Raw genomic sequence first — 25,958 nt, 5'->3', positions numbered from 1 at the left:
TCTCACACTTTTCTCTCCAAATTACAAGACGTTACTTGTTTTTCTCCCTCACTAGGCTGTGAACTACAAGGCAAGGACAAGATCTTTCTTTACTCTATATATTCCCAGGACCACCACAGGTGCTCAATATACATGAAATGCTCTGTAAAGGTATGTTGATTAAATCAATAAGTAAATGAATATTAGTAACATGCACCAGCCTTGCCAGAAGCTTCTCTCCCATTTGGCAGCAGGGGGGAAGGGTGGACCTTTAAAAATCTTTGGACATACCAAGTGTAAATGAAACACAAATCAACCAGGTGAATTTTCAAGAGGAAACTTATCTCACAAACCTGGCAACTCCAGCCAGCTTTTAAGTAAATGGAAGCTAGGGACAAAATTATTCTTAGGGAAAAGAGTAAAACTATACATGTGACCCCAAACTTTGCAGACATCCTTTAAAAACTGTACTCTAAATAAATGCATCAAAATTTGCACAGGAGAGTGATAGTGGGAAGTGTGAACTGACAGAGAAGTCACAGTGTAAACACTCCATTGACATAGACAGTCATGAGCAAAATGAGGTTGCTGGGACTTCCCTGGTGGCGCAGTGGTTAAGAATCTGCCTGCCAATGCAGGGGACATGGGTTTGAGCCCTGGTCTGCGAAGATCCCACATGCCGTGGAGCAACGAAGCCCACGCACCACAACTACTGAGCCTGAGCTCTAGAACCTGCGAGCCACGACTACTGAGCCCGCGTCCCACAACTACTGAAGCCCACACGCCTAGAGCCTGTGCTCCACAACAAGAGAAGCCACCGCAATGAGAAGCCTGCGCACCACAATGAAGCACAGCCCCCGCTCACCACAACTAGAGAAAGCCCGCGCGCAGCAACGAAGACCCAACGCAGCCATAAATAAATAAATTTAAAATAAATAAATTTTGAAAATGAGGTTGCCTTGTGGTTAACTAGAACTTTTAATGACACACATGTTTTTTTTCACCTGTCCAGTCTCTATTTGGCAGAGTGTCAATAAATTGAAAATACCCACAATTGTAGGGGAAAAAAGAAAAAAGAGCAACTATAATTCTAAGGAGTTCAGTGTTCACACTCGGGTCTCTGAGGAGGCTCCAGCCACCTTTGGTTTGGTGGTGGCTTTCTTCCTGGGTTTTGGACTCAAGCATCTGTCGTTTGCCATTTAACCAACTCCAACCAAGATCCCCTTTTCTAGATCAAAATTTATTAGATCACCTCTTCTTGAGTGCTTCCTAAATCAAATCTTACTAAAAAGTCACTGGAAATGAATTGCTGGAAAATTGCCTGAGAAATTTCTTAAAAGTCTTCAAGAAAAACATTTCTTTTCCTCTTAAAAACAAACAAACAGGGGCCACATTTTAATACGCGAACAAACCCATTCTTGAAAAGGTACCTTTTCATCTGTACCACCATTCTCCTCCCCTGGATGCCCTGAAGTGACACCAACACGGGAGAACCAGGGGTCGCCCAACAGGTGGTCCGCCGAGCGCTCTCCAGGTGAGAGCGCCGCCCGCGCTCAGGGTGCTCCGCGAGGGCGTCCACGAGCCCTGGCGCCCCCGGGGCAGCGCTGGCTCCCTAGAGAGGGTCGGGGCCTGGCTGCTGGGAGGGGGCGAGCGCCCGGTTCCCGTCGCCTCCACTCCCGTCTCCTCCGGCTACGCGTCCCCTCCCCTTGCCAAAGCTCGGACTCTCGGGGTTGCCCTTATTGTTGGCCGCGTCTGTCACTTTGTGGGCCGGGTGACATGAATGGATGGGCTGGACACACCTTCCAGCCTTCTAGAAAAAAAAAAAAGTCTGGATCTGCATAGAGGGCGGGAGGGACTCCCCCGGCGCCCCCAGAGCCAACGCCGCGGGCAGAGGAAACGCACAGCTTCCCCCTCCCACACTCACTCCTCCCCTCCTTTAAAAAACCGCCCAGCCCAGAAAATAATCTTTCCCTACCCGCCGGCGTCCGCGGTGCTCTCGCCTCCTTTCCCGGCTGAGCGCGCTCCAGCGTTGCGGGAGGCGGCGCGCGGGGCGCGGGTCCGGAAGCGGGCGCGCAGCGCTCCGGGGCGCCGCACCATGCTCCCCAGCGCCGTGGCGGCCCATGCCGGCGCCTACTGGGACGTGGTGGCTTCCTCCGCGCTGCTGAACTTCCCCGCCGCGCCGGGCTTCGGCAACCTGGGCAAGAGTTTCCTGATCGAGAACTTGCTGCGGGCTGGGGGCGCCCCGCCGCACAGGCTACTACCGCCCCCGCCCCACGGCCCGGCAGCAGCTCTCGCCGCGGGCGCTCAGGTCCGGCCCTTGCCCGCCAGCCCGGTTCCGCTCAAGCTGTGCCCCGCGGCAGAACCAGTCAGCCCCAGCGGAGCGCTCTACAGCACGCGGTGGGCGTTTCAAGTGCTCAGCCCCTCGGCGGACGGCGCCAGGCTGCCGGGCCGGGCTCCGGGGGACCGAGACTGTGCCTTCCAGCCATCAACCCCAGGTGAGTCCGCTCTCCCCTCCCCAGCTGCGCGCGGCGCCTCTTGGCTTGCAGATCCCGAGACCTGGGCGCGTCGGCCCTAGTGCGCAGGAATCCGCCCGGGCCTAGACCTTCCGAGAGCATCTAGAGATTGGGTGGAGATGCCGCCTCGGGGGTGAGGAGGGTACCACCACTAACTGTGATTTTCCTCCCCTTCGCGTACCACCAGCTTCCTCTCCGTCCCCTCTTTCTACAAGTGGTAGGGCTGCCTTGAATTTAAGGCCTTTTTGAAGAAACCCTGGAGGCACCTCCTGGCTTTAGCCGAAAGGGCAGCCCCGGTCCTGAGATCTCTGGGTTCGCAGGACCAGTTTCACGGGGTTTCCCAAGTTCAGCGTCTCCACCCGCCCGCTCCTGTCCCGGAGGCCGCGCGACACCCGTTCCCTGGAAAGTTCTTGGCTTGGAGAGCCTCGCTCGGCCCGCTTTGGGGGCTTTTGCCTCTTCAAACCGTTGCGACGGTCGAGGCGGTTGCAGAACGCTCGCAGAGATCTTTGGAAAAAGAGTTGCGCAAAGTTTTGGCTTTCTTCACTCTTACATTTGGATCACTAAAACGCAAGAAAATCGAGGCTGGCTTTTTCTTCGTGCTGAGCTGGAACAGCCTAATTGGCACCTGGAGTAGGAAGTTCGCCAATAAGTGAGAATTTACCAAACGAAGGGCAGTTTTGGTTTGCTTGTTTTTTATTCCCGAATAAAACCTAAGTGTCGTGACTGGGAAGAGGATGCGGACAGTTTAGTCAATATATTAGGTAAAGCTTACGGAGGGGCTGCCGAAATTGGCAGTGAGAAAGGGAAAGCCTCTTAGAGACTCAAAAACTGAGATCCAGTTGGATTAATTTTTTTTTTTTTTTTTTTTGGCTTGCGTCCTTGGACGATCTTAACTCATTCTTTAAATCCCGGTGGGTTTGTCCAGAATGACTAATAGACGCTTTTTCAGCAGATTTCATTGTCCCACCAAACTGCCGAATCAAATTTATTGCTAATAGCTTTATAGAATTGAACATGTTTAGAACCTGTCCTGGTCTTTCAGTTTGAAATGGTTACTAACAGAATGGAACAAATATAATTATATTAGCACCGGTCTCATTCACATAGTGTAAAACCTAAATTCTAGGCAGCCTTTTTGCACGCTGGGAGAGGAACAAGTACAGTTAAGACAAAGTTGATGTGCCTTGGAAATCTGGGCCACTCTGTTCTTTTTGAAGTATTAGGAAAATTACAAACGTGTAAAGCAGGTTCGTGTAGACAAGAGCTGGTAAATAACGACCATAAAAATAACATTTTCAAGAAAATTTGGAGATTTGTATAATTTTTGGTGGTTTGGCATTGTGTTCATAGAAACTGTTTTTCAAGAATTCTTAAGTTGCTCTTGATCATGACTGGCTCCTCAAAAAAGTTAATTGTAACCTTTGTAGATTTTACAGGTTAAATTTAAGTAAACCAAATGCGAATCAAATGCAGACATTTCAATAACTGAAAAATAATTTTGTATACCTATTCATTTTCATTCAAAATGTTACGATTATTGGGTAAAGGGTTTCCTAACTACATTATTTTTATTTTCAAGAACATACTCATTCTTGTACACTTATTAAAGTATCAAAATGCAAAAATGCTTTTTGGAATAATTGAGAGTATAAGAACTTAAATTTCACTTTGAAGTATTTTCATATAGCTTAAGCCTATATTTTTCCTAATTTTTTTCAGTCCTTATTGAAGATTTGGTGTTTTCCTAGGTTAATTTTTATTTGAACAAATAACTTTATTTCAAAAAAATCATTCTTGTGAAGAGTGCATTTAATTTTTGAAACTCAAAAAATATCTTAAGATTAGAACCCCATACATTTGTGCCCACAAATATGCTGCTTAAAAACATTTTAAAAATTTTTTTGACAGAGAATATAGCTTTCTGAACCGTGCTCCAATTTTATTTAAATGACAGATTCTTGCCCTACCAAATGTGGAAATTCTTTTGTACCGTGTAGAATTATGAAGTTATAATGAGTGCTGACAATGTTAGCTATCACCTGAAAATTAGATGAGGGTGAAATAGTGATTGACGTTCTGTAAAGAGTAGAAAGGAGATTTAGAAAAGCTACTGTTTTCAGAACGATAAAATACTTCTTTCTGAAACATCAGTGAACAACCAGTTCTAATCCTTTAGACACTAACTTAGGAGTGGATCACAAAATGTGATTTTTAATGATTTCGGTGTATTTGACTACTCTTTTTTTCTCAACTTAGTTTGTTGAGTGCACCAGTCTAGATGTTGAATAAGAAAACCCCGGAGTTCTTTTTAAGGGCATTGGTGAAAGACAGCACCATTTAACTAGGGGATTTATGCCACTGCATGCATTTCGGCTTCATTATTTTTGTTACCCACTATTAATTATACCATATAGTTCATTCATTCAGCAAATGCTTACTGACTGTCTCCCATGTGTTCAGACTGTTCCAGGCCATTGGGATAATCAGTGAACAAAACAGATGACTGTCTCTGCCCCTGTGAAGCTTAGAGTCCATGTTCTGTCCTACTTTATGGTTTACCAAGCATTTTCATAATTGTTAGCTGCTTTAATTCTCATAATAGGCCAATTTTTTCCTACAAAGATTATTCCACTTCCTAATTTTGTTTTTGTCTGAAGTATCAGTTTAAACATCTGTGGTCTTGTGAAAGAGAAGAAAATTGCCCCAAATCTCCGTATTCCTTGGATTAGTCTTTCATTGAATGTGAGAAAACTAATGAGGGCTTATGGGATAACCAATTGCATGGATCACAATAATAAATCAGACTGGGATGTTATATCTGAGCCCATAAGGAAAGAAATTGGCCTTCCCCTTCATCTTGTTACGTGTCTGAAAGGTGGTGACAGTTAGTAACACAGGTTTACAGATTATGGATGAAAGTTTAGCTGTCAGTACTTCATCCCTGAAAACGGGCAATCCTTTAAGTATTTAGAGCAAGCAAAGGAACATTCCATAGCTGTATGTTGTCAAGTTGTGTATATAGAGTAGTTTAAAACTTAAAAAATCAGAGGGCATTCTTCAGAGTTTGAAAGGAGCATGTTTAGTGTAATAACAGGTAGTTGAGTAGATTCACCTCGAGGAGTTGTATGTGAAAAAAAGAATTTTGGATATTATAGTTTATTAATGAAACCAGGTTTTTCAAGTAAATCCTAATCATCAGAGATCCTCCCCCAGAAATTCATTAATGTCATTATTTGGTGACTATTGTGCTAGATTTAAATATCCATGTTTTTGTATATTAAAGAGGGTCCTGAAGTGTAAAAAGCTGAAAATTTAAAATTTCTCTTAGTTATGCCACCAATTTTCTTCAAAGTAAGTGGAACAAATAGCCTTGCTTTTCAGTAACATTTGTTATGTTAAACATTTTAGAAAGTGTTTGAAATGAAGATAATTTCCTGCATATAATTTAGTGATTATTAAATCTACTCCTAGGGCTGCATATAAAAGGATTAGAAAGCAAATGTTTATTCTGAATAGTTGAATTGAACTGTTCTTTTTTTTAAAGTAATTTTGTCAAGTAGGTTGTACCATGTAGTACAGAAATGGAACCAGATCCATAGTATTTTTTCTGGTACCCCTGTAGGGCTGTTAATTAATGCGTCACGTGCACTCTGAGTTTCTTGTCCACCAGTTACTCTTGACCTATTAATCCTTGACTCTGTCTTAAACTACTTGCACTTATGTCTTTTTTTTTTCCAACTGGTAGTTTTATCCGCTTTCACTGAGATACCCTGAAAGTGTGACACAAAATAGCTTCTCTTACATCTAAGAGAAGAGAGGGAGAAGAAGATGAATCTGTGCTCCAGGTGGGGATTCCAGTCCAGCTGAAGACTGCGATTTGATTTATGAAGCTGGAGTTTGTCATTTATTTTTGCTGACGCTATGCTCTAGGTTTGTTTTGGCAAATTAAAGTCACAGGATCTTGACTATTGATGATACTGACCCAGAACCAGGACAAAGAGAATGGGGGATCCAGAAAAGGATAATGTTGGGACCCATGCTGGTAGTTCCTTGCTCAGGGTATCACCCCAAACATCCTTTGGTGGAATTTGTAGATAATACCAAACAATATTCTTACTACACCTGTACTTTTAAAAATAATCTGCTCAACATATCTTTGGATTTATATGAACATATTAATAACTTATACATAGTTCATGAGGAATCAGCTCTGAACAAATTGTTATCTGGTCCCCAAGTTCATCAACTTCAGGTTCAGGAAGTTCTTGCAGTGACGAGAACCAGTAGGATTAAGAGACAGTCCTTTTACTTCTGGTTCAGATTGAGAAAACCACACTCCCTCCAAAATAATGTCTGAGTTGGAATTACAAAAGGGTAGCAATTTATGTGCATTTTATTTGCCTCTCACTTTAGCACCTATCCCTCTCCCAGTCCCTAAAATATGCTTCTCTACTTTGCTTTAACAGCAAGAAATTTCAATCTGTTAACATGTATTGAAGCTTTATTACTGAGGTTTAATAATCAAATAGGAGTAAATACAGTAGGCAAGTAGAAACATTTTAGAATTTCTCCCTTAATTCTTACTCACTTTAGGGATTTGAGGATTATTTTAAGAGGCACAGTGGTTTGAATGCCCAGAAAATTGTGTACGGATTTATGCAGAAGTAAATGTAGGCTCCAGAGGGTCCAGGGTCGTGTCAGGAAGCCAAAGGATGTCATATATTGTGGGCAACTTAAAAGAATTGGCAACAGTGATTTTTAGCTACTTTTGTTTGCCATCAGTGTGGCTCAGATGTGGGACCCAATGCTGTGCATTAGACTCCGTTGTATTCCTTTTGGAGTGTGCCGCCTCCATCCTGTTCTTGTGCCCACCAGAAAAAGTCTCTTTTTGCTGTAAGAAGACATCTTACGGTTAGTTTTGCTGCTGAACAATGATAGAGATGGTATCAAGTTGAAAGTAAGGGAAGCAACATAGGTAATAGCTGTGTTCATAAAATACTTTTAGCTTCATTGCTATGAAAGTTTTTACAGAAGCAAAAATGTTATAGTCTTTCAAATATTTAAACAAATGTGTGTTTTTTTTTTTTTTTTGGAGTCATAAATTTCTTTATTCTCAAACTCTAAGAGTTAACAAATCAGCCACTGGATCATGTTGTGAGACTGGTTTATAATGTGTCTGAATTCCTGAGGCAGATTTTATTTGTTTGGTATCCTGCTTATTTCGATTTAGTTTTTAACTTCTATAATTTGAAGTCATAATGTAAGGTTTTTGTTGGATTCATAAAAAAAGTCACTGATAAGTTACCATTTATTTCATATTTCTATGTAACCTTGCTTTATAAGGTTTTTCTAAAGTCTTATAAGTCATTAATCAATAGGATTATCAAATATTTTGCATAAGAAATGTGTTTTTATGTTAGAGTTGGGGGGTAAATACCTTATTTTCTCCTCAACCTACTTTCCACCACACTATTTCTCTTGTTGATATCTCCCATAATTTTAGAATCCATTTTATATCTTTTGGGGAGGCTTGATTTGTAGCTCTTAAAACAGTGTTTGTCCACTTAATCTTGGGTTAACAGAGCCCCTAAATAAAGTTTTTTTACCTTAATTACTGTCATTTTTCTTTCCACAGTGAAGGTACACAATTTTTATGTCAAATTAAAAATTTAAAACAATTTTTAAAAATTAAAAAATTTTAAATTAAAATTAAAAACAATTTTTAATCACTTTGTTTTCATTCAAATGCACCTGGAATCTGTCAGGAATAAAAAGGCAAACTGTAGAAAGAAACAATATGATTTTTATCTAGGAATGCTTGTTAGAATCCTTCTTTAAAGACTTCATTAGATCATGCTTCCATTTTAAACTTTCTTAGTAAGAAATTGGATTTTTGCCTTAACGTATAATATGCTTACCAGACCCTTGTATATTTTATTCCAAAAATATTTTATTTTACTTTCAGTAATGTTTCCACTTTGAATGGAATCTGTCCCTTTCATTATTTTTAGCCTCCAGTCAATACTTGATTTGGCAATACTGAGTGATTCATCACTTTATATAAAGTTACCATAACTGATTTTATCTTTAATAACGTTATTATTTTGTCAGCCAGCTCTTAGTTGGGAGTATTTCAGGGGCACACTCTTTTTGTAAGTTATATGAACAGTAAACTTAAGGCACTAAAATTCTCTGAAGTCAAAGATCAGAAAGCCTCTATAAGTTTTTAGACTTTTGTTTCAGAATCAAACAAAGCATGGGGAAAAGGAAAGGAAAAAAACATCAGGTCTTTTTCTATATATTGCTGAATATTTAATTGCCTTCTTGTTTATAGATATTCCAAAGATGAACTAGGTTTTTCCCTTTTCTTTCACATGTTCAGGCACCATGCATGCCATAACAGCCTTGATTTCATTAGTTCTAAGTGGCCATCAGAAATAGAATATACAATGTATACATTTATACCAGTCCTCTTGAGAGGTCTCAAAATTCCTTGTTCCTTAAAAATTTAAATCCCTAATACTTTCAAAATTAAAATATGTGGAGGAATTATTCTTTGAGAAGATTTATGTACATTAAAAGAGAATAAAGGGCTTCCCTGGTGGCTCAGTGGTTGAGAATCTGCCTGCCAGTGCAGGGGACACGGGTTCAAGCCCTGGTCTGGGAAGATCCCACATGCCACAGAGCAACTAGGCCCGTGAGCCACAACTACTGAGCCTGCGCGTCTGGAGCCTGTGCTCCGCAACAAGAGAGGCCGCGATAGTGAGAGGCCCACGCACCGTGATGAAGAGTGGCCCCCGCTTGCCGCAACTAGAGAAAGCCCTCGCACAGACACGAAGACCCAACACAGCCATAAATAAATAAATATATATATATAAAAAAATTTTTTTTAAAAAGAGAATAAAAACCATGCCTGCTCGTGAATTTTTTTAATAGACTAACCAAGGACTGGATTGAGTTTAGGTGTGTTGAACCTACCCTAGAGTTAGATTGGGTCTGAAACCAAAAGACAGTCAGATTCTTCAAAGCAGGAACAGAGTCATTTCTGTTTGTCTACGTATTTTCTATAGGTGCTTTCGCACTACACGTTGAACAGCTGCAACAGAGACCACATGGCCTGCAAAGCCTAATGTATTTACTATCTGGCCCTTTATAATAAAAGTTTGCCAAAACCTTTTCCAAAGCATAAATGGCAAATTGAGTCAATTTTAAAAGAATGTATAGTTTTCTGAGCTGGTTTTAGCAGTATTTCTTTAATTTTAAAGTCTAGATTCAAATCTAAGGTCTTTAAATTACTGATTATATAATCCTAAGCAATTCATGTAACTGCATTGAGCCTCATTTCAAAATGAGCACAGATGTTAGGCTCACCATTTGACTTTCAGCCACATACCTCAAGAGTCCATTGACAACATACAGGGAAGGATGTGAAAGACAGCTTTCCACCCTTCCGCCATAAGTAAAATACATACTGGAAAAGGGGTATTGCTGTGAAGAAACCATCTCACAACTTAGAGGCTTAAAGGAGCAATTTATTATTTTCTCTCACGGTTCTGTGGACTGACGGGGCACAGCTGGGTGGTTCTCCCTTGGAATCTCATTGCAATTAGAGGTCAGCCGGGGCTGCCATCATCTGAGGGCTCAGCTGGGCTGGATGTCCAAGATGGATGTCCATTGACTCGCTTGGCTGACAGGGATGCTGGCTGCTGATGGGGTGCTCAACTAAAGCTGTTCCAGCATTCACACTTGGATTTTCCAAGGGCCTGGAGCTTCTTATACCATGGCACCTGGGTTCTGAAAGGCAGAGTTCTAAGAGCAACATTCCCAGAAACCCAGGCAATAGCTGTAAGTCTTCTTACAACCTAGCCTTGGAAGTTCCAGAATGTCACTTCTTCCATATCCCTTGGTCAAGCAACTCATTTTTTGGAAGCTGTCTAATGAAGATTCCTTGAAGGGAGAGGCAGCTGTCTAATGAAGACTCCTTGAAGGGAAAGGGACTACCTTTGATAATTGCAATGAACTAGAACCCCACAGCTGGAGGAAAAGCCAGACTCCACCCCCTTGTTGGTGTTGTGAGGACGGAAGAGAAGATGCTAATAGGAGTGTCCAAACAACTGGTCGTTACCTCTTGCCACTCAGCATATGACCACAGTAGAATCCTTCCATTTAGCCCCTGTATATTCCACTACAGCCCATCCACTACTGCCAGGTGATTTTTTAAAATATAGCTTTCATCATATCATCAAGCTATTTAGGAAAACCTTAATTATCCCCATTTGACTATCGGATCAAGTAAAAATGTTCAGTTTGTCCTTCAAGACCTTCATTCCATCAATTGCATTTAGCTCCTCCAGCCACATTCTTTTTTTCCTCAGTTATACATATATATATATTCTTTTTCAGATTCTTTTCCCTTATAGGTTATTGCAAAATACTGAGTATAGTTCCCTGTGCTATACAGTAGGTCTTTGTTGGTTATCTATTTTATATATAGTAGTGTGTATCTGTTAATCCTAGTCTTCTAATTTATCCTTCCCCACCACTATCCCCTTTGGTAACCGTAAGTTTGTTTTCTGTGTCTGTGAGTCTTTCTGTTTTGTAAGTAAGTTTGTTTGTATCTTATATTTTTAAGATTTTTTTAGATTTTTTTTTTTAGATTTTACATGTGGAAACATGTAAGTGGTATCATATGATACTTGTCTTTCTCTGTCTGGCTTATTTCACTTAGTATGATAATCTCTAGGTTCAGCCATGTTGCTGCAGATGGCATTATTTCATTCTTGGCTGAGTAATATTCCATTGTGTATGTGTGTGTGTGTGTATACACACACACACACATATACGTATACACCACATCTTCTTTATCCATTCATCTGTTGATGGACATTTACGTTGCTTCTGTGTCTTGGCTATTGTAAATAGTGCTGCTGTGAACATTGGGGTGTCCAACTACATTCTTAATGTTCACATCTTTGGCCTTGGGCCAGCAGTCAGGCTGGTCTCCTTAACCTGCCCTGGGTGTCACCATCATCCTTGCCTTCTTTCCGTTTGTTCATGCCACCTTTCCTTCCTGGAATGCCTTTCTCTTCTTTTGCCATTCAAATACTTTCCAAATCAAGTTTCCAGATCAAGATGCTTTTCCTGCTTAAAGCCTTCTTTGACAAAGGCTTCCTAACAATAATACCCTTTTCTTTGTTCTTGATAGTATATTTTAGTGGAAATCTGGACCATGCTGCTCCTTTTTATATGCTGTCTTAGAATCGATCCCAAATTATATAATAGTGGTAGGAATAAAGGCTAACATTTATTGAGTGCCTGCTGCATGTCAGGCATTTTTTTGTGTTCTTTTCAGTGGCCTCATCCTGATTATACATTATAATCACGAGTGCAGCTTTTGAAAAAAAAATGGTATACTAGGGGGCCCACTCCTCGCCAGCATGAGTTAACCCAATTGGTGTGGAGCCTGGGCATCTGTATCTTTGAAAAGCACTCCAGATAATTCTGAAGTATATTCAGGGTTGAGAAACATTGGCTAGGGGAACACACAGTACTATGTATTTTAGATCTCATGGCCTTGGAAAATGCCTCAGATTTTATAGGACAAAACTGAATTTGGGGCTTCCCTGGTGGCGCAGTGGTTGAGAGTCCGCCTGCTGATGCAGGGGACACGGGTTCGTGCCCCGGTCCAGGAAGATCCCACCTGCCGTGGAGCGGCTGGGCCCGTGAGCCATGGCCGCTGAGCCTGCGCATCTGGAGCCTGTGCTCCGCAACGGGAGAGGCCACAGCAGTGAGAGGCCCGTGTACCAAAAAAAAAAAACAAAAAAAACCCCAAAAAACTAAATTTGGAGTATGAAGATATTTGTATTTCATTTATTTGATCAGCAGATTGAGACCTGTAAGGTAAGGAACATTTAAAGGTAGAAATTCTTCCAGGGAGGGAAGCTATCCTTTTTTAATCTGTGTCATCCCAGCACACGGTGCATTATGTGGCACTTGATAGATGTGCAATAAGTATTATTTGCGTGGAATTAAAAGGACAGAATCAAACAAGTAGACTCTGCATTTGGTTTATCTTCTCATGAACTGTACTAGAACATTAAGACCTTTGTTTTGCTGTCTCTGAAGTACTCAAGCCAAAAATAAATGCAGACTTCTCTTGTTTTCTGATGAGCAGAAAGGTAAAGGATGACTTAACTTGCTTAGCCTTGTGATGGAAGGCAAGTTAGCACGTGAATCACATAAATGAATTCCATCCAGGTTGTGTGATAAAATAAATCACACCTTATTCGTAAGTGTTATTTCTTAGGTCTTACTACTCAAGACAGGTGGTTGTCATTCTTTAGAGCCTTTTGTGGGGGGGGGGGTCCACTCTATTCCTTATAGTCAGTTCAATTATGTAGTATTTCAAGGTCAAGGGTTTAGATTTCTTTATTCCCGGTGCCATGTGCCCAGCACTTGAAGGAGGTCATTAAAACCATCCTTTTGAAATTATTTAATTCCCTTTTATTCTTTCCCAGAGGTATTTTTTGACCTTTTGGTTGCCTTTGTAAGACACCTTGGAACCTTTTCTCGTTTCTCCTTGTCCTTCTAAAATGTGCTGCCCAGTCGGCATAGCATCGCAGTAGCTCCTGAAATTTATTTGAAGGTTTTATCAGTGGTCTTTAGGATCTGTCCTTTGAAATGTCAGCACAAATCAGTTAATACCACAGTTTGCTATGACAATAAAAAGAATGTGGTTTCACCCCATGTAGATACACTCTCTCTGTTCTCCATTGGTAAAGAAAAATGAAAACAATAAAAAACAATTTAAAATATTTTGCTTGCTTTCTAGACAACAGAATTTTGAAAATAATTTTTCTGTATCTAGGCTTGTAACCATCCTTGACTGTGAGATGCTTTTGTCACAGAACCATGTAGTTAAGTTAAAAAAAAACAAAACCAGGCCATTTCACCATTAAGTTGCCTCTAAGTTCCCATCTTAATTAAACATTCAACATAATTAGTAGATAGTTTGATTCTGTGTCTTCAAATAAGTCAGAACATCTGATTAAGAAATGAAAATTTCATGAAGTTTTCTGTGAATAAGTGATTTTAGTCATTTGGATTCAGAGTCTTGTTCCGGAAATTTTAACTCATTTGTTTGTAATTCGTAAGAGATTCCCACAGAACCCAGAAGGCAGATTTGTTGGCAGGATACAAAATGTGGAGTATCCTGAAGTGTTGTGCTGAGGGAACCTAACATCACGCTATAGAACCTGACAGCGTGCATTTGCCACAGGGAAAGCCATTCATTTTTCTCTTATGGAAAGCTGGGGAGATGTGGAGATGTCCATTTTCTGGGTTCCATCTCTTACTGGCTAACTGACAGTCTGTATGCATGACATCCTTATCCCTCATGGCTAATAACTACATACTGTGCTAAAATATCTGTGTTTCCCTGGTCTTTTTTTTTTTTTTTTTTTTGCGGTACGCGGGCCTCTCACTGTTGTGGCCTCTCCCGTTGCGGAGCACAGGCTCTGGACGTGCAGGCTCAGCGGCCATGGCTCATGGGCCCAGCCGCTCCGCGGCATGTGGGATCTTCCTGGACTGGGGCACGAACCCGTGTCCCCTTCATCGGCAGGCGGACTCTCAACCACTGCGCCACCAGGGAAGCCCTTTCCCTGGTCTTTTAAAAAATGTGCTGAGACCAGTCATCATCACATTCCAGATGCTTGCCCATTTGAGGTTGAATATTAATGAATGAAATAGCAAGTGTTAAATGCATAGCCAGTCCAGTGCCTTTGTATAGGAGGTATTCCTTAAATAGTATTATCATAAATATTGTTCAGTACACCTAAAATGAATTGTTCCTCTCATGATAAATGATAAACTGACTGCATCTAGATTATACTGATGGGCTTTGAAATGCATATCATCTGCTTGAAATTGCCTTGTTTTCTGCCCTTTTCAGAGCTTCTTCAAAGTAGTTCTTAAATGGTTTACAAAAGTTTGAATGCATCTGTTAACTCGTCACTTTGTTTTTATCACACTTGAGTTTCTGTTTTTGCTCACCACTTTAAAAACCATGTGGCTTACAAACACTTAAAAGTGTTATACATGTTTTTAATGCACTACATTGTTTTAAATGGCTATTTCCTCACACCATTCAACATCCCTGCAGTCACATGCTCAGCTGGATTAGCATTTGACTTATGTCCAAGTAGGAGCACATAAAAAAATGGAGCACTTAATTGGAATTTCACAGTGATTTCTACATAAACCAGCTTCAACAAGGTGTATTATATATGGAAATTAGGAATTGACTAATCTGTAAATATATGTGTGTCAATGAGGTGATTTTAAAAGGTGAAGAAATGCTACACGGTGGAACTTTAAGCCTGGTCATGTCACATGTAGTTCTTTAGCCACTAGAGTTGCTACTGTAGACAGAATGTCATTTTGATTACAGCTTTACTATATTAAGATAGGATAATATAGAGTACTATAACAAACTGTTCGATTAAAACTTTTTCTGGTTAAATTTAACACTAAGATCCTATGTCTCAGAACCTCATTTATCATCAAAATTGAATTTAATTGAACACTTGTCTCAAATGAACCATCCATTTTTTAAAAAATTCTTTATTTTTTCATTTTAGGGCCATAGGGTTAGACTGAGAAACATTTTGGCTAGAATAGTATAATTTGTAATTTGTCCATGTCCTGCATTGTTATTTTAATAGTATCACTAATATGCTTATTTTCTACACTAGATATCGAGCAAAAGCATTTCTTTTGTGTGTGTATTTCCAACTATCATGATAAATGCTTACACACATGTATGTAAATGCAACATGGCTCAGCGTTTTTCTTTTACCTCAATTTAAAAAATGCCAAACAGCACAATAGCCATAACTTAATTATCTATGGAGTGTTTAGTTTGGAGGTGAAATAAGTTAGTTAACAGAAATACTTGAGAATAAACATAATGAGGTAACTTTTATACAGGGAAATGTATTTCCACATTTCAAAGTGCTTCATATACTCATAGAGACATTAGAAAGTGTAACTCTGCCTAAATAACGCTGTACTCTTATAATTTAAGATGTCAAATTCAAATAAAGTGATTTATCATTTCTATGATGGTTTTTCAGTCAGTATTATAACAACTTATGATAACAATGAAAATTTTTTTAAAGTTTCATAGAACTTATTGAGCACCAAAGTGGGTCTCCTTTTTATACTTTGCTTAGTTGCCGTATTTCCAAGGTAGCATTAAGACATTTTATTATTTGAAAATCCAGATGTTTAAAAACTAAAAACACTGACATTGACAACTTTCCATCATATTATAGAAAAGACCCTGCATTATGATTAATTTGCAATTCAAAGACATTAAGGACCATGAGACCATAAAATTCTTATATATACTTATATACTTATTTTGATATATCCTTCAAAGATACTGGTAAAATAAACACATACTTATCAGTTGGTTAAAATATGAGTCTGAAATTATTGTGTTCTTGAAAAAGACAAAATAATATTCACTGTATATGATTAAGAAAAGAAAAAAGTTTCCATTGAAAATGAAGGGAGAGTAGTAAAAATATTTATTTTCAAGTCATGTTCTAGATTTCAAGGTCATCTGTTATGGAAGATACTATGTTTCAGGGTGTGTCGGGGAGCAGGGAAGAGGTTAATTCCTGATTTCCTATTTCTTAGTTTTAAGATTATTCATTCATTTATTGAACATTTTTTGACTATTTAGAATGTGCCATGCACTCTGCTGGGTATGTGATGGTAAAAGCAAGTTGCCCACCTAAAGAAGTATCACCCATATTTATATTGTATTAAACCCCACTGTACTAAAGGACATGTTGTATCTAAGGTACTAAACCAAAGCCTGGCATATAGTAAGTGCTCAATAAAGAAGAGCCATTAATATTCTGTGACATCCTTTATAGCTATTTTTCATCTACTGAGGAACAGAGTATAAAATTTCTTTATTTATAAGAGTAATGATAACTATTCTGTGTATATGAATTGAAAATGTTCTGAATAGAATAGTTTAAGAAAATGAGAAGAGCAGAATTATATGGCAACTCCCTATACTATAAACACAAATGCTTTCAGGTTAATAGATATCTCTTGAGAGTAAATGTTGTTACTATTCTCAAATACTTTGAGTCACGTAAAAGTGATCAGAAAGGCCACTTTTTGTTATGGAATTGCTCAGTGAATTAACTATTATCAACTTTGGAATCTAGCTATCTATATATTTCAAAGAACCTTCTGAAAATAAGCAGTAGAGTAATGCCATCTCTTAAAAGAGTAAACTGAAGTGTGTAACATCCAGATTGTTTCTTGGTAAGTATTGTATCCAGAGGCGTGCTGTTCAATATGAAAGCCTCTAGACACATGAGTCTATTTAAATTTAAAAAGAACTTAAAGTGAGAATTCAGTTACACAGACATACTAGGCACATTTCAAGTGCTTAGTGTCATATGTGACAAGTGGATACATATTGGACAGTGCAAGTAGAGGACATGTCCATCATCACAGAGAGTTCTCCTGGGCAGTGTTGCTCGAGGTTATATTAGATAAAGGACTATTTGATATTTACTACTTATAACCACACAGAAAACGAATGACTAAGTTTGGTTTTGATAATTTGATTGTTTACACCACAGCTTCTAAATCTTGATGAAATTATTTAGCAAGCTCTTTGACAGGTAAAGCCTGCTTTAAAATGACTTTAATTCCAGTAAAAGTTTAACTAAAGTCTCAGAAGATGTAGTGCTTTACTCCATGACTTTGGGGAAATTGGAATTTTGCATACTCTCTAAGAGATATGGCTAATCAGTGTGATCAACGCTTTCTCTGCAGCGCCTTCCAAGCCTTTTTTTCTGAGCGCCCCGCCATTCTACTCGTCGTGCTGCGGTGGGTCCTGTCGGCGCCCTGTCTCCCCCACTGCTTTTCCAAGTAAGTTTTTATACTTCATCAGCAATGCCTCAGTTACTCTGTAAACCAAAGCAGCAGGATTTAATGTGCTCTGGAAAACTAATTGGTAATGCAATGGCAAGGAGATAATTCCTCACTAAAAATCACAGCGATCCTATTCAGGAGGCCTCCAGAGATTTATCGAACCTCAGCACACTGAGCGATTGTGAGTGGCTTCTAATGGCATTGAAACCCAGGGCTGACACACCAAGGAAAGCAACTTATTTTCCATTTGATGTAAAAGATCTCAGAGGGACCCATTTGGCTCTTTCTGAAACGTGTAGCAATGCTCATTTAAAGAAGAAGAAAGGAAGGAAAGAAAGCTAAGAAATTGTGTAAAATTTCCATTCAACTGAAAATGTGACACAGAAAGTCCCTAGGTATCCATGGAAAATAATCAAAAATTGTCAAGATTGTAAAAGGAGATAAATACCTTCTCTTATGATCTTTAAGAAAACCAACCAGGGTTGTAGGAAACATTTTCAAGAGAACTTTTCAAACATTACACAGTTGTAATAGTGTGCAGGGTAGAGGGAGAATGACAACTTTCAAAAACTTGAAGAGTACACTCACACTCACACGCACAAAGAAAAAAATGTCTAACTGAAAATAAAAAGAAATAAAGTTCACCTTGATCTTGAGATTTCTAGGTCAGCTAAGAATCTGTAGACAGAGGATTCGAGTTTATGATAAACAAGTCCAGAGGAGGGGTGCATTTATTTCAGCTGCCCAAGAGAAAACATTGATTCAGGTTAACAGCTCTGTCAGGTGAAAAGTGAAATAGGGGTAGAGTCAGGTGGAAGTCCAGAGCTGTATCATGGTTGAATTCAGATTCCCTGTTGCCTCTCTGCATGTGTTTTATGAATGTTTCAGAAGAGCAGTTGCTCAACAGAATGATTCCTGACAAGTGAGGCAGCAAATGCTGGCCGTTTAATGAGCTGCAAGCTTCTGAGCATCTCTTTAGGGGGCTGATACTTTCCCACAGAGCACTTTACATGGCCGAGACCCGGCCACAATGGGTGACAGACCCGTGACCAATCATCACTTTCACTTGACTCATCCACACGCGACCTCACCACGATTTTTCACTGTGCAGATGAACTTTCGGAACCATTTCACAGGGAAAAGACTCGGGCAAGGGTCAGTTGCCCTTTTGTATGGTCATAAAGCAAGGCTCTGTGTGTCAGTCTTTTCTCCTGTCTCACATTCCAAGTGAATTTCTGGACACCATTTAAAGCACTTGGCTGAAAAATAAAGCAGTGAATGAAACTGACTTTTATAGACTCATTCTAGCTCATCTTCCCATATAACCCTGTCCACCTGAAAAAGGATTTAGTGGATGAGCTGAGTGTATACAGGACTTGCTGAATACATAGGGCCCATTATCCACTGTGGGGATTGTTTATTAACCAGGACTGATACACTATTTTGGAAGTGACCTATTAATTGTCCATTTAACTAGAATGTATTGATTCAAACAGAAAAATAGAAACCATGACTAAACCTTTTTCTCGCTCCTTCAAGGTGGTCTCCTATGAGGATAATTGAAAACTGTTGTACAGATTAAGGAGACATTTATCACCATATATTAGAGTATCAGGAAAGGATGCCTGGAGTAGAGACTTAAACCCCAAATATCTGATACCACAGCATGGTGGCATCTCTGTGGAATTAAATCTTCAGTGTGGTATTCCAGGGGTGGAGATCGAAAGAGGTCCAACCCCTAGTTTCAGTGTTTTCACCCTGGTATAATACTGGTCTTCTACTTTAGAAACTCTCTGGAAATGTAAACAGGTAAGGGGCAATGTACCAAAATATTCCATGTAACAGGTGGACATTCATGTATGCGTGAATGTGTGTGTGTATTCATTTTATAGTACTGTTTTAATGAGTGTCTAAGCCATAAAAGTATACTAATGCCCAGGCCAGTTTACTAAATAGAGCACATAAAAGTAAGTCCAAAGTCGTTTCCTAGATAACCTCATCTTCTTGACTGCTTGAAAAAAATCACCCTAAGCATGTCTCGTTTTTCTCCATCTGCTTCTCAGCCCTTCCCACTTTATGCCTTTGTGTAGCTGTTGTAAATTGTGGTGTCTATCCCTGGAGGCTTATAAAGTCCTGTGTTTATCTTTTTTATTTAATAAACCATACAAGGGGAAAATCAGCACAGTTCAGACTGAGGCTGAGAATGCACTTGGTTTGTCTCCATTTCTAAGTTGGCATTTTAAAATAGCGTAGAAGGGTGGAGTCAACATGGCGTACTAAGAGGATGTGGAATTTGCGTCTCGGCACAACTAGGGCACCTACCAGACACCGGTGGGGAACCACGGACACCTAAGGGGATGGGAGGAGGCCCCAGCGACCGGGTAGGACATGGGGAGTGGGGGGAAGGAAGGGGGAGGAGAAGTGGAGGCGGGATGGGACTGGTGCCCCTGAGGGGCAGCTGGCTGAGGGGAAGGGATCCCACACCCGAAGGGGGAAATTGGGGAACCATAGGGAGGGCAGAGGATCAAAAGGGAGTATGGCCAGGTTTCCCCTGACCACTTGGGCCCCCAGGAACCTGCTGAGATCCCGGGCCTGATCCTCTACCCACCGAGGCCCCCTCCAGCCGTGCAGGTCCTGAGGGAGTGGGAGGGAGGGGAGCAAAAGTTAAGGCCGACCTCCAGGACCAACACCCCGACGGGTGGCTGGGAGAGGGTAGGAGTGCCTAAACCCAGTGGGACTGACCCACGGTTACTGGTCCAGCAGTGGTGACAGGGGAGACCCTGGGGGAGATGGGGGGGGGCATGGAGGAATGCAGCCAGTGCTTTCCCTGTCCACTTAGGCACCGGGAAGCCTGTTGGGCTCCTGGGCCTAATCCTCTGCCCTTGGAGCCTCGCTCCTGCCATGCAGAACCCAAGCCCCACGCACACACCCTCACTCAAGGTGCTACTTACAAACTCTGGAACTCCACACTCCAGAGTTCCTCCTGCTGCCTCTCCTATTCCACGCAGGTCCTAAGCAGAGGCCCCGCCCCACACTTGGACGCTCCACCCCATGCTCCCCCCCACCCACCTAGGTCCCGCCCCACCCTAAACCCCACCCCTGCCTAAGTTCCACCCCTGCCTAAACTCTGCCCCCATAGTCAAGGCTATTTTTTTTTTCTTTTTTCCTCATTTAGATTGGGATTGTTTTACCTTGTTGATTCATTGTGGTTGATTCTTTTATATTTTTATCTTTCCAATTCTTTTATTTTTCTAATTTTATTTTATTCTTTATACTTTGTTATTGTTCTCTCCTTTTGGCTTGTTCCCCCCTCCCCCCTTTTTTTTTCTTTTTCTTTTTTCTGCTGTGGTTTTATTTTACTTTGTTGCAGTTGTTCCAATTATAGTTTTATTTTTCCTAATATATTTTTTATCATTCTAATTTTGTTTTGTTTTTTATTCTTTGATATTGTACTGGTCTTTTCTTTCTTTCTTTCTTTTTTTTTACTGCACTACGAAGCTCGTGGGATCTTGGTTCCCAGACCAGAGGTTGGGCCTGAGCTCCTGTGCAGGGAGCTCTGAGTCCAAACCGCTGGACTAAAAGAGAACCTCAGACCCCAGGGAATATTAAGTGCAGTGAGGCCTCCTGGAGGTCCTCATCTAAGCTCCAAAACCCAGCTCTATCCAACTGCCTGCAAACTCCATTGCTGGATGTCTCAGTCCAAACAACCAGTAAGACAGGAATACAGTACCATCCATTAAAAAAAAAAAAAAAGAAACAACAAAAAATTATGTTACAGATGAAGCAGCAAGGTAAAAACCTACAAGACCAAATAAATGAAGACGAAATAGGCAACCTACCTGAGAAAGAATTCAGAGTAATGATAGTAAAGATGATCCAAAATCTTGGAAACAGAATGGAGGAAATACAAAACACATTTAACAAAGATCTGGAAGACCTAAAGGGCAAACAGACAGTTATGAACAGCACAATTACTGAAAGTAAAAATACTCTAGAAGGAATCAATAGCAGAATAACTGAGGCAGGAGAACAGATAAATAAGCTGTAAGATAAAATGGTGGAAATAACTGCCAGGGAGCAGAATAAAGAAAAAATAATGAAAAGAATTGAGGGTCATCTCAGAGACCTCTGGGACAACATTAAACGCTTGAACATTCAAATTATAGGGGTCCCAGAAGAGGAAGAGAAAAAGAAAGGGTCTGAGAAAATAGTTGAAGAGATTATAGTCAAAAACTTCCCTAACATGGGAAAGGAAATAGTCAATCAAGTCCAGGAAGCGCAGAGAGTACCATACAGGATAAACCCAAAGAGAAGCATGCCAAGACACATATTAATCAAACTATCAAAAATTAAATACAGAGAAAAAATATTAAAAGCAGCAAGGGAAAAGCAACAAATAACATACAAGGGAATCCCCATAAGGTTAACAGCTGATCTTTCAGCAGAAACTCTGCAAGCCAGAAGGGAGTGGCAGGACCTATTTAAAGTGATAAAAGGGAAAAACCTACAAACAAGATTACTCTACCCAGCAAGGATCTCATTCAGATTTGATGGAGAAATTAAAAGCTCTACAGACAAGCAAAAATTAAGAGAATTCAGCACCACCAAACCAGCTTTACAACAAATGCAAAAGGAACTTCTCTAGGCAGGAAATACAAGAGAAGGAAAAGACCTACAATAACAAACCCAAAGCAATTAAGAAAATGGTAATAGGAGCATACATACCATAATTACCTTAAATGTAAATGGATTAAATGCTCCAACTAAAAGACATAGACTGGCTGAATGGATACAAAAACAAGATGCATATATATGCTGTCCACAAGAGACGCACTTCTGACCTAGGGACATATACAGACGGAAAATGAGGGGATGGAAAAAGATATTCCATGCAAATGGAAATCAAAAGAAAGCTGGAGTAGCAATACTCATATCAGACAAAATAGACTTTAAAATAGACAAAGAAGGACACTACATAATGATCAAGGGATCAATCCAAGAAGAAGATATAACAATTGTAAATATTTATGCACCCAATATAGGAGCACCTCAATACATAAGACAAATGCTAACAGCCATAAAAGGGGAAATCGACAGTAACACAGTCATAGTAGAGAACGTTAACACCCCACTTTCACCAATGGACAGATCATCCAAAATGAAAATGAATAAGGAAACACAAGCTTTAAAGGACACATTAAACAAGATGGACTTAATTGATATTTATAGGACATTCCATCCAAAAACAACAGAATACACTTTCTTCTCAAGTGCTCATGGAACACTCTCCAGGATAGACCATATCTTGGGTCACAAATCAAGCCTTGGGAAATCTAAGAAAATTGAAATCATATCAAGTACCTTTTCCAACCACAACACTATGAGACTGAATATCAATTACAGGAAAAAAACTAAAAAATATGAACACATGGAGGCTAAAGAATATGCTACTAAATAACTAAGAGATCACTGAAGAAATCAAACAGGAAATCAAAAAATACCTAGAAACAAATGACAATGAAAACACGATGACCCAAAACCTATGGGATGCAGCAAAAGCAGTTCTAAGAGGGAAGTTTATAGCAATACAATCCTATTTCAGGAAACAAGAAAAATCTCAAATGAACAAACTAACCTGACACAAAAGCAATTAAAGAAAGAAGAACAAAAAATCCACAAATTTAGCAGAAGGAAGGAAATCCTAAAGATCAGATCAGAAATGAATGAAAAAGAAATGTAGAAAACAATACCAAAGATCAATAAAACTAAAAGCTGGTTCTTTGAGAAAATAAACAAAATTGATAAACCATTAGCCAGACTCATCAAGAAAAAAAAAAAAAGGAGAAGACTCAAATCAGCAGAATTAGAAATGAAAAAGAAGTAACAGCTGACACTGCAGAAATACAAAGGATCATGAGGGGTTACTAGAAGCAACTATAAGCCAGTAAAATGCACAACCTGGAAGAAATGGACAAATTCGTAGCAAAGCACAACCTTCTAAAACTGAACCAGGAAGAAATAGAAAATATAAACAGAACAATCACAAGCATTGAAATTGATACTGTGATTAAAAATCTTGCAAAAAACAAAAGCCAAGGACCAGATGGATTCACAGGTGAATTCTATCAAACATTTAGAGAATAGTTAACACCTATCCTTCTCAAACTCTTCCTAAATATAGCAGAGGGAGGAACACTCCCAAACTCATTCTACGAGGCCACCATCACCCTGATACCAAAACAAGACAAAGATGTCACAAACAAAACTACAGGCCAATATCTCTGATGAACATAGATGCAAAAATCCTCAATAAAATGCTAACAAACAGAATCCAACAGCACATTAAAAGGATCATATACCATGATCAAGTGGGGTTTATCCCAGAGATGCAAGGATTCTTCAATATCTGCAGATCAGTCAGTGTGATACACCATATTAACAAACTGAATGATAAAAATCATATGATAATCTCAATAGATGCAGAAGAGGCTTTTGACAAAATTTAACACCCATTTATGATAACCCTCCAGAAGGTAGGCATAGAGGGAACCTACCTCCACATAATAAAGGCCATATATGACAAACACACAGCCAACATTGTTCTCAATGGTGAAAAACTGAAAGCATTTCCTCTAAGATCGGGAACAAGACAGGGTTGCCCACTCTCATCAGTATTATTCAACATAGTTTTGGAAGTTTTAGCCACTGCAATCAGAGAAGAAGAAGAAATAAAAGGAATACAAATGGGAAAAGAAGAAGTAAAACTGTCACTGTTTGTAGATGACATGATGCTATACATAGAGAATCCTAAAGATGCTACCAGAAAACTACGAGAGCTAATCAATGAATGTGGGAGAGTAGCAGGATACAAAATCAAAGCACAGAAATCTCTTGCATTCCTATACACTAATGATGAAAAATCTGAAAGAGAAATTAAGGAAACACTCCCATTTACCATTGCAACAAAATGAATAAAATACCTAGGAATAAACCTACCTAGGGAGAGAAAAGACCTGTATGCAGAAAACTATAAGACACTGATGAAAGGAATTAAAGATGATACAAACAGATGGAGAGATATACCATGTTCTTGTATTGGAAGAATCAACATTGTGAAAATGACTGTACTGCCCAAAGCAATCTACAGATTCAGTGCAATCCTTATCAAACTACCAAGGCTTTTTTCACAGAACTAGAACAAAAAATTATACACTTTGTATGGAGACACAAAAGACCCTGAATAGCCAAAGCAATCTTGAGAAAGAAAAATGGAGCTGGAGGAATCAGGCTCCTGGACTTCAGACTATACTATAAAGCTACAGTAATCAAGACAGTATGGTACTAGCACAAAAACAGAAATATAGATCAATGGAACAGGATAGAAAGCCCAGAGATAAACCCACGCACATATGGTCACCTTATCTTTGATAAAGGAGGCAAGAGTATACAATGGAGAAAAGACCGCCTCTTCAATAAGTGGTGCTGGGGAAACTGGAGAGCTACATGGAAAAGAGTGAAATTAGAACACTTCCTAATACCATACACAAAAGTAAACTCAAAATGGATTAAAGACCTAAATGTAAGGCCAGACACAATAAAACTCTTAGAGGAAAACATAGGCAGAACACTCTATGACATAAATCACAGCAAGATTCTTTTTGACCCACCTGCTAGAGAAATGGAAATAAAAACAAAAATAAACAAATGGGATCTAATGAAACGTAAAAGCTTTTGCATAGCAAAGGAAACCATAAACAACATGAAAAGACAACCCTCAGAATGGGAGAAAATATTTGCAAATGAAGCAACCGACAAAGGATTAATCTCCAAAATATACAGGCAGCTCAACATCAAAAAAACAACCCCATCCAAAAATGGGCAGAAGACCTAAATAGACACTTGTCCAAAGAAGATATACAGATTGCCAACAAACACATGAAAAGCTGCTCAACAGCACAGGTTATTAGAGAAATGCAAATCAAAACTACAATGAGTTATCACCTCACACTGGTCAGAATGGCCATTATCAAAAAATCTACAAACAATGCTGGAGAGGGTGTGGAGAAAAGGGAACCCTCTTGTACTGTTGGTGGGAATGTAAATTGATACAGCCACTGTGGAGAACAGTATGGAGGTTCCTTAAAAAACTAAAAATAGAACTACCATACAACACAGCAGTCCCACTACTGGGCACATACCCTGAGAAAACCATAATCCAAAAAGAGTCATGTACCACAATGTTCATTGCATCACTATTTAGAATAGCCAGGACATGGAAGCAACCTAAGTATCCATCAACAGATGAATGGGTAAAGAAGATGTGGCACATATATATAATGGAATATTATTCAGCCATAAAAAGAAACGAAATTGAGTTATTTGTAGTGAGGTGGATGGACCTAGAGTCTGTCATATAGAGTGAAGTAAGTCAGAAAGAGAAAAACAAATACTGTATATTAACACATGTATATGGAATCTGAAGAAAATAAAAAGGTTCTG

At 39.7% G+C, this 25,958-nt stretch overlaps 1 protein-coding gene across 1 annotated transcript in view; it reads left to right on the top strand.

The window, feature by feature from the left end:
- Nucleotides 1–2,074: 2,074 nt before the first annotated feature.
- The window catches only part of DBX2 (developing brain homeobox 2), a gene marked incomplete at both ends in the record, with an annotated part of 38,757 nt that continues 14,873 nt past the window's right edge, over nt 2,075–25,958 (top strand). The window contains 2 exons of the mRNA XM_082634714.1: nt 2,075–2,474; nt 17,361–17,456. Of these exons, the coding sequence (XP_082490840.1) occupies nt 2,075–2,474; nt 17,361–17,456 (496 nt within the window). The remainder of the gene's footprint in view (nt 2,475–17,360; nt 17,457–25,958) is intronic.

This window comes from Mesoplodon mirus, assembly GCF_964341445.2.
Source record: "Mesoplodon mirus genome assembly, chromosome: 11".
Classification (NCBI taxonomy): Eukaryota; Metazoa; Chordata; class Mammalia; order Artiodactyla; family Ziphiidae; genus Mesoplodon; species Mesoplodon mirus.
This window is presented reverse-complemented; position numbering and strand designations above follow the sequence as displayed.